Source organism: Gymnogyps californianus, chromosome Z (assembly GCF_018139145.2).
Source record: "Gymnogyps californianus isolate 813 chromosome Z, ASM1813914v2, whole genome shotgun sequence".
NCBI lineage: Eukaryota > Metazoa > Chordata > Aves > Accipitriformes > Cathartidae > Gymnogyps > Gymnogyps californianus.
The window spans coordinates 42,107,109-42,120,529 of record NC_059500.1 but is presented as its reverse complement, the minus strand read 5'-3'; the positions used below and the strand labels follow the sequence as shown (position 1 = coordinate 42,120,529).

The following is a 13,421-nucleotide window of genomic DNA, read 5'->3' as shown; positions in this document are numbered from 1 at the left end:
TTCTGACCAAGGCTAGATCAAGCAGAGGCAATTATCCATTTTTTTGAGATTAGCTTCATAAATTATCTTTCAGTTTTGTCACTAAACCTTTGAATTTCATATGTACTAACATAATTTAAATACATGGTGGCTTTTGCCCATCTGTACAATGAAATCTCTGGATAAGGCTCTAACACCTCATCCCCCATCTTCCAGTAGGAAGGAGCGGGGGGTAGCAAAACCTATCACTAATGCTTAAGCTTCCTGGTGCAGGCTGGCTACAAGCATAGCTAGGATAATAATTCGTACCCTCCTTCAACCACACATAATACAGTCTTTATTCAGCAAATAGCAAAGTCGTTTCACACCATGCCAAAGGTCAGCTTTTGCTGTATTAATAGCTGCTCTGGGAGGATCAGTGTTGTGCTATCCTACATTTTTTCCAGGGCCTGGAGATGCAATTTCCTACAATCTGCAGGCAATTTCCCACCAATTTTCTTGGGGAGCTAATAGGCTGTGACAGGAGATGGAGCTAGCAAGCAGCAGGCGGCTTCAGAAAAGACAAATTGCATCTCTGCCACCTAACTGGGCAATCTAGAAAGACAGAGTTTATAGCTTTGTAGTGTTATTGGGCCCCATGCTAACAGCAAATCATTCAAGCTGCTATCTGAATTTCATATTCTTTTCCTTCTGAATTTGTTATCACCACATATCACTTTGTAGCACTTTTTCTACAAACGACAGTTAAACACAGATCATGTATCATTACTAGTTTAACTGCCTTTTAACTAGACAAGCCTTGCTAAATGCTATTCACACTCAGAAACAGAGAAATATACAGTCTCACTGTCAAACACAGTGATATTTTTGATTATTTTCATACTTGTCAAGGTACAAAGCAGATGCCTACAGAAAGGGACTGATTTGTAAGCTAAATTCAAACGAATCACATAGTGCAAACTATGGGAACATTTTAAAAAGCCACTACAGTGAGCACACCTATTGTAGTAAGAAAGTCCCACTGATCACACACAGTACAAAATGAAAGCATTAAAAAAAGCCAAATATGACCAGTAAGTTCTCCCTCTACTCTAGCAGTGCGTGAAACCTGAAAAGTTAAACTGAACAGTCTACGATCAGTTCAAAACCATCCATACAACCATTTACCTTACAGATTTAAAATTATTTAAAGTTAGTAAAACTAGTAAAGCTCTAAGAATGTATCACCATACCCACTTTAATAGAAATGAAACAGATTTAAAGCTGCTAACCCTCACCTAAGATATAAAAAAAATTAATGAATTAAAGAAAATGATTCAAAGGCACATAACACTAGCAACTATTGCAAGTTATATCTGTCACTGTACTTCCCCTTACTATTACAGCAAACCCAGGGGATAAATACTGTAAACACATTCTATTACAGAACCCTGTATATCTGTATGTTTTTCTTCAAAATATAGAAGAACAAGTTTCTGAAGGCATGGAGATTATTAAAAGCAACCAACAATATTCATGAAATTATTATAATTAGCAAAATTTGCAAGGTTAATATTTTCCCCTCCCCCCCAATAAGAATAAATTAGGTAAAAACAATCCCATCTAAATTATTGCTGTCCACTGCGAGACAAAATTAGTACTGAGATGTATAAAATTTTACTATAATTCAACCCTAAGGATTTTTTTAATTACTTAAGTAATGAAAAAATGTAAAATTACAGTGAACAAAGTATTGAAATATTCTAACATGCATTTTGAAACTCTCACATTTAAACCACTTGTCATTAATATCCCCATTTCATATTTGTGGTTTTTAATAAGTTACAGCTAGATAAAATACTGAAGAACCAGGCAGAATTATAAATAGAGTACCAGGTCAATAACTTGCACTCAACAAAGAAGAGTGTCTACATAAACAAATAAAAAAGCTATGAAAACCATTCAAAAACCAGAAGTACATCCTTAAACAGATTCACTGATAAAAACACAAGAGTATTAGGACTTGAGAATCTCAAATTTAACAAATGAAAATTAATGATTTCTCTATACAAGTCTATAAACTTCTTGAAGTACACATTCAAAAAACTCAATTATATCATAATTAGAGAATATTCACTCAACTGCTGTCAGAAATACACATCTCACATAATTAACAATCAGAAAGACAGAGAAAGGTAGAAGCATTATGTATGTATAACGCATTAAAACATCTCTAGAGGACTAATACATATTCAGGAGGAAACACAGGGGAGCACAGTAGTAAACTGGTCCCTGTATGAAAAGGAAACTTATTCCAGGAAGTAAATTTAATGTGGCCACGAAAGTTGAATCACTCCAAAGTTTTGTTGCATGCATGGCATGCTAAGCAAATACCAAACTGACATTAAGGTCATTTACATACTTAACAGCAGTGTTTGGCTGACTCATCAACAATCAAAATACCTTGAATTTGCAAAGCCATCAGATTGTATATTTACTTGAAACCTAATTAAGAAAATACTCAGGTCCAACTGCAAAAAATAACAATAGCTGATTATTTTTTAAGAATAAAGGGAAGCTCCATTGCTTTCCAAAATATCTTGCTACAGCAAACCACAAAATAAGAATTATTAGCTTATCATAATTGCAGCCAATTTTTAAAGTAATGGGGTAATCCACTGTGGATTGCTGTAAGGAAGTGGGACAAAGACTGTGAAATGAACAGATGGATTTTATTTTAAACAAATTAGGCTCACTACCAGGAAAGTAACAAGCGATTTCTAAGTTTCCCAATGCTATGGGTTAACTTCCATTTATGACCCTTTCATTCTGCTTGTTAACTTTGTTAAACTGCCATTAAAATCAGTCCTTGAATGAAAACCAGCATTTATTATTTGCAGTTACAAGCTATCATCTCCATTTTCTGTGCTAATGACAGAGTATACAAAAGGGATAATGATAACAGTATGTTTGATTACTTAATCTCCAAACTATGCGTTATCTTCGCCTCTAACTCATTCTTGGCAGAAAACCAAGATAGAAACGAGGTTCAAGAGATACTATACCTTTGTACTGTGAACATAGCAAAGGCAATCCTTGCCAAGCTCTACGCAATAGCAACTGTCTAGTGCTCCTTGCAGCATCTCTTCTATGAATCAACAAAACCTTACTGTGGGCAAAATCACATGTGAAATTTTAGGAGAGGACAGATCTCAAAGTTTAAGTTTTACCTCAGAAGCCACCACAGAATTTTTCTATGGCGAGTCAACTACACTGACTAGCAATTCCACAAACAATAAAAGTATGAGTATGGAACAATGATGATATCTTATCTCTGGGTGCTTGCTTTAGTAAGGGAAATTATTACAACATACACTGGCTGGTATTATCCATGCAGCTATCCACTAAAAGATTCAATCAGATTTTCCTGTAGTCTACGTATCTCCAACAGACTTGTCAGCAACAAAATTCTTACTAATGCATGAGCCAGAAAGGGCACAGCCTGTTGTTCAGCTTCTAGGAGTCAACTGTGGGATGCGTCAATAAGGAACATGGGGGGGGGGAAGCAAGACTCTGCTCGGATTTGAAAATGATAACTAATATTGGTCCCCACACCACCAATTTTTTGGTATTCAGTTTTCTGAGAATAGCACTTTAGCTCCAAGGAAACACATAGTAATTCTTGAGAGAGCTGGATATATCATAGAAGCAATAGGTTCTTTTGTTTTGACATATAGCATCTTTAAGAATATTCTGCCCTCTGAAAACAATTATTCATTCATTCTTCTTATTCCCCTTCATGTTTTCTTGTTGTATTCAATTTATAGATTTTTTTAAAGTTATGTAAGAAGGAAAAAATGAAATAAATCAACACAAAAAAAGCAAAAAACCAAACCCCACACCCATGTACTTAAAGTGGGTTCAAAGCACAGTTTTTGCTGGTTTAGAAAATGTTTAAGTGAGTGTTCGAGCTCTCCTATCTAGTTGAACAAAAATTCTGAGTAAACTTCTCAGAAATGTCAGTAAGCTAGACCCACAGGGCAGATTTTTAAAGCACCCAGTTCCTACATGTCTGGTTTCCTCAGCAAAATCTACCATGCTGCACTAAGCACTTAAGCTGCAATGGGACATCTGGGAGCATGTTGCTGAAAATGGGATTATCAATTGCTGGAAAGCTGCTCTTGAGCTACAAAAATATTAGGTAATGGGAAATGTTGAGAACTGGCTGTGATTCAACTCTTTCCTCTTAGGATTAGACGATTGCTTATGGATGTCAAAGAAATGCCCCCTTCCAGTTCCAATACACAGCTCAGGTGTCCTTGAATTAATATGCAGAAACATCTGAACAACTTTATGGAGAAATAGAAGTCAGTGAAATTGCATACTGGAATCTCATTCTAGGTCAATTTTGTAGATTACATGTTAGACTACCACTAAAATGTATGTGTGTCTATGTCCCATTCTCCCTCATCCCTCCATGTATTCCCTGCCATGAACTCTTTCTTTCATTCTAGTGTTCATCAGGTCCTACTCTGAGCTGCTTCATCTTTCCCACTCCATAATAAAAGACCTCTCTCTGGCAGGACACCTTGACTCAAGTCTTGTATAGACCTACATTCTGACATTCTTTCTATGCACTTGTGGTAGGAAAAAAATTAAAATCCTTCAAAGAGACAGCACAGTTGGAGCCAGTCCAGGTTCTCCAGTGAAGTGGCTTAAGGGATAAACACTTTATCAGTAGTGCGAAATCTGAATTCAGTACTCTTCCTTAGCCTGAAAACATTAAAATCCACCTTTCTTAATCACTAGAATGGTGGAACTTCCCCATTGACTCAAAATTGCACCAATATAATAGAAAATATGAAGGACTACTCTAACTAGATTACATGATCCCGTAGGCTTATAAGTGGGGCAGTCTTTCCACAAAAAACACACACACAAACAAAAAACAAACAAACCAATTTGTCAGTCTGGGTTTAAGTTACTTAAGTAACTTGGTGCTTCTGAAAATTCTACCTGCATCACCAATGCAAAGATGTGACAGAAAAATTATGGTCAATCGTTTATACACAAAAGTAGGCATGTGACTAGATGATAGATTCTACTTTGAAGTTTATATTAAAAAATAACACTTATTTTAACAGTCTATGAACTTCCTATTCATTTGGTGCTCCCTCTTCCCTTTAAAGGAACAAAAGCTTTTGAAATGCCAAACGAGTTTAAAAGAATTACTGTGGATGAAAATTCTCTCTCAAGGACCAGCAGCTTGTGGGCTGATGTGGGGAACTATCTTTGCTTGGAACTATAATCAAAAAGAGGTACTCTGACACACTGACAAATGCATTGTGTGGAATAATATGATTTTCTGCACAACTGATTTATAAAAGGTTATGCCTAGTGCACATATACAAAATATACATATTAGAGCTGGCAAAGGATTTTGTTCAGTTGAATTGATATTACCACAAATCTCCTCTTCATCAGTTACTGTTTGCACTGACATCCAATATGCCATTTGTAGGGACTCCCTGCTTCTATCTGGCACTAGTGTTTGCCAGAGTGGCATTCAGACACCTCTGAATACTAAGGGCCACCCAGCAAACAAAGACTGTCCCAGAAAGGGCCTAATCAAAGGAATCTTTTAGGACTGTAATTAAATTGACAAAAAAATATTAATTACCTACACCATAGTTACTGCTGTACCTCTTTTCTTCCATGTGCTTTTCCCAGTGCCTTTTCTGTTACTGCTGGTCTGGGTTGGTCTGTTTCTTCATTCAATATGCAATTATTTCCACCCACTACTTTACACAGGGCTATAAGAACTTACAGAAGTTTTAAGCTCTACAAGTTTTAACTCTTGTAGGTAATAGCGTAGACAGACATGCCAAGATTTCACCAAATGTATCTTTTCATTAAAAATTACATCTGCTGGTGGAATAGGCTTTACTATTTGACAAATGAAAAAAAGTTTCATAAACTGTAAGTGAAACCTGAAACAAAAAAATTGAGGACTATTGTATGATGTGTCCCCAAGTTTTCAGACCCAAGGCTTAAAGTAGATCTGATTGGGGAAAAAACAGAAATAATTTCTTAATTACAACTTACGGTACAAATATGATTAAATTCATTCACATGCATAAATAATGTCCAATTCCATAACTGCTCTGATTCACTGTGCATTCTAGAAGCTAACAAGAAAAGACAAGGTATTTCATGATTTTCCTGACACTATGATTTCGAATCTCCTGATCGCCAAGAATGTGGTCTAACAACTGCTACGTTGCAACTTATAGCAGATCCACTATATACATGTGTATATTTTTTTAAAAGTTACATGAATGTGTTAGAATACTTGCATTCTTGGTTCCTCTGATATCAACTTTTAAGAAAGGCAAAAGAACACCTATAAAGTAAAAGCCAAGGTGACAGTACTTTGGAAGAAATCCAAATGTTCTTAACTACAGCAAATTTGCCAGTGCTGCTAAACCAAGTCAATGATCATTGACAGAGTCAGATGTTCAGGAAAACCTCAATGTGAAAAAAGGGTCAGCGTGAAAATCAAGTAACCTAGTACATACTCTTTTTTTAAACTTTCCCTTTTTAAAATGGCATAGCACTTCACAGTATTTCAATGTAGCAAATGTAATTATTTCTTTGAAAAGCCTGATGATTCTGCTTTTTGCCTCACTATGTGTGAAAGGAACATGACCACCACCTAAGCTGGTCTGTCATTTTCATGCAGATAGATATTCACAACACAGCAATAGACAAAGATACAGATACATATGGATAGAACACTAATTTTAAATGTCTAGGAGACCAGATTATCCTGAATGGTTAACATTTTACATTCCAAATGCAAAGTTAATGCATTAAGGCTATTACCATTCTAGATGCTATAAAATGGTTTCAGCAGAATGGTCATGTAAATTGGAAAGAAAACTGATGTCTCTTCAGACTGGAACTTGAGAGAAAATTTGCCCTCAGGTGAGAAATTCCCTATCCAGTCAATGCATCTGTCAGTCAAACTTGTTTCTTCCTTGTTACATGTCTTTGAAAGAGCAGGGATATAGGTCATTGTCAAATGCTAGCAAAATGAGAAAGCAGCTCTTCACAGATGAGTCTTAACCTCTCTGCCAGTTTGTGTATCTGAATTATTTGTTCAAAGATATCCTTCTGTTCATCTGTACTCTCCATTAGCAACAGAAATTCTAATTAAATTACAGAATGTAGGAAATGTATGGCCCTTACTGGTGCAATAGCTAGGTCTGACTAGCACACAGTGGTAGAACTCATTAATCTGAAAAAACATAGTTAGAATAAAATGTACACATTCTCTCCTCATCCATTTCTCTTGAGTACACCAAGAAAACTTGATTTGAAGATGCATAGCTTTGGTAACTGGCTGCTTAGCATGGCTCTTCACAGATGTCACACTGATACGACACTGGAAAGGACTCAAAGATTGCTTAGTATGAATACATAGAGCCTATAGGCCTGCGTAACATGGGACACTCAGGAAAATTAATTCTAATTAATTTATACAGTGGATTAGTTAAAAATCAAAATATTCCTTTGTCAATATTCTCACAAGAAATTAAGAAGCAAGTTTAACTTAGTTTAGGTTAATTCACTTCACTTGCAGCCCTGCAAGTATTTAACATTGTTTAAGTGATCCCCTGTAAAACTCACACTTTTGGTAATTTAATTAAATTTACCTGAGTATCTAAGTATAGACAAGACATTAAAAAGGAAATGGTCATTAACTACCACTTCTCTGTAAAATACGAAGGATGCAACTTATCTAGCTTTGTTTAATCATAGACATCCTCAGTTAATGAATAAAGGCTCTGATGTACTTAGTTGAAGTGTAGTCTCGCATGAATTCTGTTCAGCTGGGGGAGAAAGGAGAGGGAAGTCACCTCTTCTTCTAGAGAAATGACCAAATGACTTATGATCAGGCACATATTACTGTATCTGCCAAAGAACATATACATGGGACATCAGAATAAACTTAAACTGCACATCTTTATGAAATGTTCAATTTTTATATTTACACTATGATTAGTACAAAATTGCCTTTTAATTTTTCTGTAGCACAAGACAGTATCTACCGGACTTGATACCCTAATGTCAAAACAACTACTTTGAAGTATGATAAAGGAATCTAGGAAGAGTTATAAAGAATAAGACACCATTTTCAAACTATACATAGTGTTTGCTTTTGCTTCTAAAAAGGTACTTATATCCCCAAAAGGTTTTTAATTTTAAATAAGCAGGGCAGGAAGGGAGGGGGGAGGGGGGAAGACTGGTTGTTGGTACTAAAGCCTTTACTGTAATAAACTAAATATATTTACAATTTATACAAATGTTTGACCTTCAACAAAAATACAAAAACATATCACAAGATGCAAAACCGGGAAACAAGTTCATCTGAGACACCACTGCTCTACACAGGACAGAATGCAACTTGAACTGCAAGGAACAGAAAGGTATTTATCCCCCATATTCAGGCAATGAGAACAATTTGCATGAGGTCACAAAGAAAGAAAAAAATAAAAGGCTCCAACATTCTTCAGTAGCCTCGGCTTTTAAAAACTATGTCAAAAACCTAGGCTACATCTGTCCATCTTGCCTCTGTGTTCCGTTTGGTCCACGTAGCCAATATTTAGTTGCTGGACGTTGCCTTCTATTTTGAAAAATCGGAGTAGTTTCATGGCAAGGTCTGGAACCTCAATACTTTTGTTCCTTTTTAAAAGGCAAAACCTTTCTACTTCTACAATTAAGAACAATTTTGGCCCAGTTCAACTTCTAAAAGTTATATCCCCATCATATTTTTCAGTAGATAACTTCATAGACTGTAGCCTTTTTGTCTCCAGAGCCAGTGACTATGTACTTATCATCCACAGAGATGTCACAGCTAAGCACTGACGAAGATTCTTTGGACTAGAAGAAAAATAGAAATATATTACATCATTAAAAAAAAAAGTCTGTTACCCTCATCTCAGCATCCCATTTTGGGTAAATCACATAGGTGACGATATGAGTCCACTCTTGGGACTCTGTGTGTTGTAGGTTTTTCTTTAAAAGCATCATCATCCTCACCTGGAAGATACTGGCTCCATAAGGAGTTCTCCATGCATTAAGAAGGTTATCTTTCCCAGTACTCACAAACCATTTACCTAGAATATAAAACAGAAGGACTATGAAAACATACAAAACAGACATCCGACAGATTTTGCGTTTTCAACTCCCATCTATGAAATCTGTTAACTAATTACCATTATAAAGGCTGTCACCACTAATCAACATAGTACTTTTGCTTACAATCAGTGTGGACACTCATGCTTTTGCAGTGTGTTACATACTAGGAAATCCCTAGACTCTGTAAGTAGAAATAGCTTTTTTACACACAAATCAACCCTCACAGCAGCCTTTAGACCAACGGATGGTTGTTTGTAGATAAGTAGGTTTGAATTCATAAAGCAGAGATACTTATTCATAACTTAAGAAACTGAGATACTAAACAAGTTTGGATTATCAAATGAGCTGTGACTATGTAATAACTGATCAGCAAAGCATGAATTAGAGCCCTGATGTCCAGTTCCGTGTTCAGGGCAACTTACCACAGTAAGCAAACTTGAGTGACAATACACAACTCTCATGAAGGTGCAGTTGATATTTGTCTGGTTTATTTACATGTAGCACTTCTACATTGCTGCTCTCCATTCCCACAGCTAGCCATTCACCAGTAGGACAATAACCAAGGGAAAATATCTGAAAATTAAACCACATTTACACTTTTTATTTTTTCCTACAGATACACTTTTTATTTTTAATACAGTGGTTAAATTAATTGGAGAGGGAGACAGAGAGAAGGGCCAAATAAAATTCACATAGTTCAGTAGCAAGACTGCTGTTCAAAATTCAAGTGACTAAACAACCCCTGTTCTTACCTATTAACATAGAAAAATAGGAAAAGAGAGTAGTGTCAGGCTATCATTTTGTTCTGCAAGCTAAACATATGAAAGCTCCAAAATATTGTGTTGTGAGCAGCCAAAAGGAAGAGAGGGAGCAATCTGCCAGCTGCACTGGGCTCAATCTCAGCTTTCATCCTAAATGTTTCCCTCCCAACGCACCCTCCCACAAGCTGTAGGAAAATCCAGTTACCTGTGACGTGAAGTCATGCTGTTGTAGCTGTCTCCCCTCTCTCAAGTCCCAGGATCTAACAGTGTTATCCAAACCTCCTGTCCAGAGCTTGGTACCATCATTAGAAATGTCAATACAGCTGGCTCCGTCTGTGTGGCCCTGGAATTGCCTGATAAAACAAACCAGATTGAATAATGATTTCCTGCCAGAGCTCAAGGTAAACACTGTTGTGGTGTTAGTTTTGGACTCTGTATGTGTGTGTCACCTCTTCTGTGTCTGCTGATGGGCAAAAATCAGCTCCTCCCTCTTACTGACCATGAAATATAACAGTATTACAAAAACATTTTCCAGGTGCTAGAGAAATGAATTGCATCATGGCTAGCTGAACAAAGTCAAATATTTCCTACCAGGTTTTGAAAAGCCAAAAAAGAAAAAAGCTTGTGAGAACATTAAAGTACAGTAACTATAGTTAAAAGCACTAAGGACAACTCAGATTAAAACAAGTGCTGAGGGAACAAAACTCCTCCAGTTTCAGAAAACAGCTTCTGTATTTTTCTTTGGCCGCAAGTCAAGGTGATAAATAATAAGCAGAGATATTAATAGGAAGGGATCCAGATAGAGATCCAGATAGTTAAACACAAGCATTGCTGAGTCAGCAAAGTTGCATTCTCTGTGCCAGGAGATCACAAAAATCTAAATGGTGCAGTTTGTTTTAAAATCTCCTCATTAGTAATTCTCAGCTTTCAGCAACCAGAAGGTCATCTCAAGTTTTCCTTAATCCTTTGGAAAAACCATCTGAGGCTCCTGCATTTTTCATCAGCAATTAGCTTTAGGAAAGTCCTATGCCTCAACGTGAAAGGTGGAGGGCGGCGGGGGGAAAGACAACTAGCTTGGGAATGAAGGGTATGAATCACTAAGAGCTGCCACAGAAAGGTCACGCAGCACATTTCGTTTTGTAGCTCTGGTCTCAAAATTCCACGTGCTATCAATTAGCAAGATCAGCCAGCAAGTGGTGGGAACATTGACAGCAAACATTCAAAAGGCAAGAGAGTCATGGATGGAGAGAGTGCACCTTCACAGAGACTAAGCATGCATAGGGCAAACTGAAGCTTTTGTATAACTAAAATTTTCTTTGTTGACCTAAAAATTCAAGAGAAAGTAAGATTTGCATGCACATTAATATGACTCTGCACATATGTTTAGGCTAATTATTGATATACAGGAAATTTAATTGAAACACAGCAGACTAAGCAGATTCTTCAGCATTTGTGTTCGGAACTTTTAAAATATCACAGCTTTTCCCAATTTAGTCTCTCTCGTCTCATAATATTGTAAGCCACCACTACTTTGGTAAGCATAAACCAAAATTTTTCTTCTAGTAAACCACATAGCTAGTTGCTAAGAGCCATTTCACACATGGCCCTATCTTTCTTTCTCTGTCATAGCACTAATGCTGAATATTGACCTGCTAGACAATCTTCTACTAACATAATCATTAATCAAAGGTCTAACAAAAGATTTCAAAAGTAATTTACATGGCAATCCACTTATTATACTCTTTGCAACCCATTCTAGAAGTTTTAGAGATCAAATTCCCCCCAAAACCTCAAATACCTTTCTCTCATGAATGACCAAACATCAGTCCTTTATGTTTTCCTAAAGAACTGAGAGGACCCACACTTTACACCCACTCTTGAAAAATTACTTCTATTACTTATCATCACTAAATAAGAACTGAAAATTCTCTTTATTACTTAACAGGGCTTAAGACAAAGGAAGAGAACAAACCTCAAAGAGTTCCCTAAAAGGCATGTTCAGTCTACATCAATCACAAACCAGCAGAAATGCTGCTTGTAGAAACCTGCAGACAAATCCCAACTAACCAAAACCAACAGGAACTTTTACACTGACTGCAGTAGTTTATGGACTAACCCTTTAGGCCTGAAAGTGCATCTTCCAAGACTAGGGTGAAGCTACCAAAACTAGTTTCTGCCCAACTCGGGTGCAAACTGCATTCTTTGGATAAGAAATACTATTTACTTTGCTGTCATGAACCACTCTTCAGGGAGATAAATATTTATGTAGTTGTCCAAAGAGTAACTTCTATTAAAGTTTTCTGTAAACAAGTAATGACTCACCTGACCAACGTCTGATTGTGCAGATCCCACACTGCGATGTTCCCATCACTGCAGCAGGAAAAGCACACCTTGGAATCAGGGCTGATAGCCAGCGCATAGCAGGCAGGGGCTGAGGATGTCAGCTCTGCTTTTATACGAGGAGTTGGTGCTGCCAGGTCCCATATGGATAATGTGCTGGCTTCCCCACCAACTATTAGGGTGCATCCATCAGGCAGCAATTTACAAGAGCGGATGTAGTTATCTCTGTTCTGCACGACAAAAATCACCTCAGTTATGTTAATACATGCCTGCAAATAATGACCACTAATATGAGTCGGACTGCATCCAAGTTCTAAACAGTATGCTATTTTTTTCCACTACCAAAGTACCAAAGAGGAACCAGCAGATCCTAAAAGGTTTCAAACACCTACTTCTCATCACTACCCAGAGACTGCAGCTGCAGAAATTAAACTGCAGACTCCTGTTGCCACAGTCTACTCTGTTTTAAACCTGATGAATGGCAAGTCTTCTGTCTCATTACACAAAAGCAGAGCCAAAGTAAGCTTGCATTTCTGCAAGTGCACTCCATCAGCTAAGGTCACCAACAACAGAAATATTAAAGCAAATGACCTTTCATTTGGCATTTAGGCAACCCTATATGAAAATGCAATTCAAGTCTCATGCCCTTCAGGTTTTGGAGTTTTCTTTCAAATACTATTTTGCATTTACCATTTTAAAGTTAATATATTAAGTATTCCCATACTGGTCCTGGATTTACGTTGGTCCTTTGTTGTTCAACATGATTCTTATTGTACTTATATTATTAGTTTCACATTTGTGATACTATTGCTGATTGAGAGGTACTACACTGGACTTAGAGGTGGAAAACATTTCAACCTTCACTTATTACAAGCTTGACTCCTTAAGCATATTGGATGTCCATTTCTCCGTAACAGCTGCCAAATTAACATGGTAACAGTCCTTTAGGAAATGGAGGGTTAAGATCTGTAACTCAAAACATATAAAAAAAACCACTGCAAGAAGTAGTCAACAGCATTCCTACTACTGCTTTTTTTTTCTTATTCACAGCAAAGGAGCAGTAAGTAGTGCAGTGGAAATGTTGGTTTAGTTAGTCAGCCAGTACTGCTCCGTAACTAAAGTGAAGGCAGCTAGGACTGTGCATCCAAACACATACCT

At 36.9% G+C, this 13,421-nt stretch overlaps 1 protein-coding gene across 9 annotated transcripts in view; it reads right to left on the bottom strand.

Annotated features, from left to right (window-relative positions):
- Positions 1-7,984: 7,984 nt before the first annotated feature.
- TLE1 (TLE family member 1, transcriptional corepressor) overlaps positions 7,985-13,421 on the bottom strand; it is a 73,770-nt gene continuing 68,333 nt past the window's right edge. For all 9 annotated transcript variants that reach the window (XM_050912691.1, XM_050912696.1, XM_050912694.1 and 6 more), the window contains 5 exons: positions 12,246-12,493; positions 10,129-10,276; positions 9,585-9,735; positions 9,064-9,140; positions 7,985-8,904 (listed from right to left, as the gene is read on the bottom strand). In XM_050912691.1, coding sequence (XP_050768648.1) covers positions 8,797-8,904; positions 9,064-9,140; positions 9,585-9,735; positions 10,129-10,276; positions 12,246-12,493 — 732 coding nt within the window. In that variant the 3' untranslated portion in view covers positions 7,985-8,796. The remainder of the gene's footprint in view (positions 8,905-9,063; positions 9,141-9,584; positions 9,736-10,128; positions 10,277-12,245; positions 12,494-13,421) is intronic.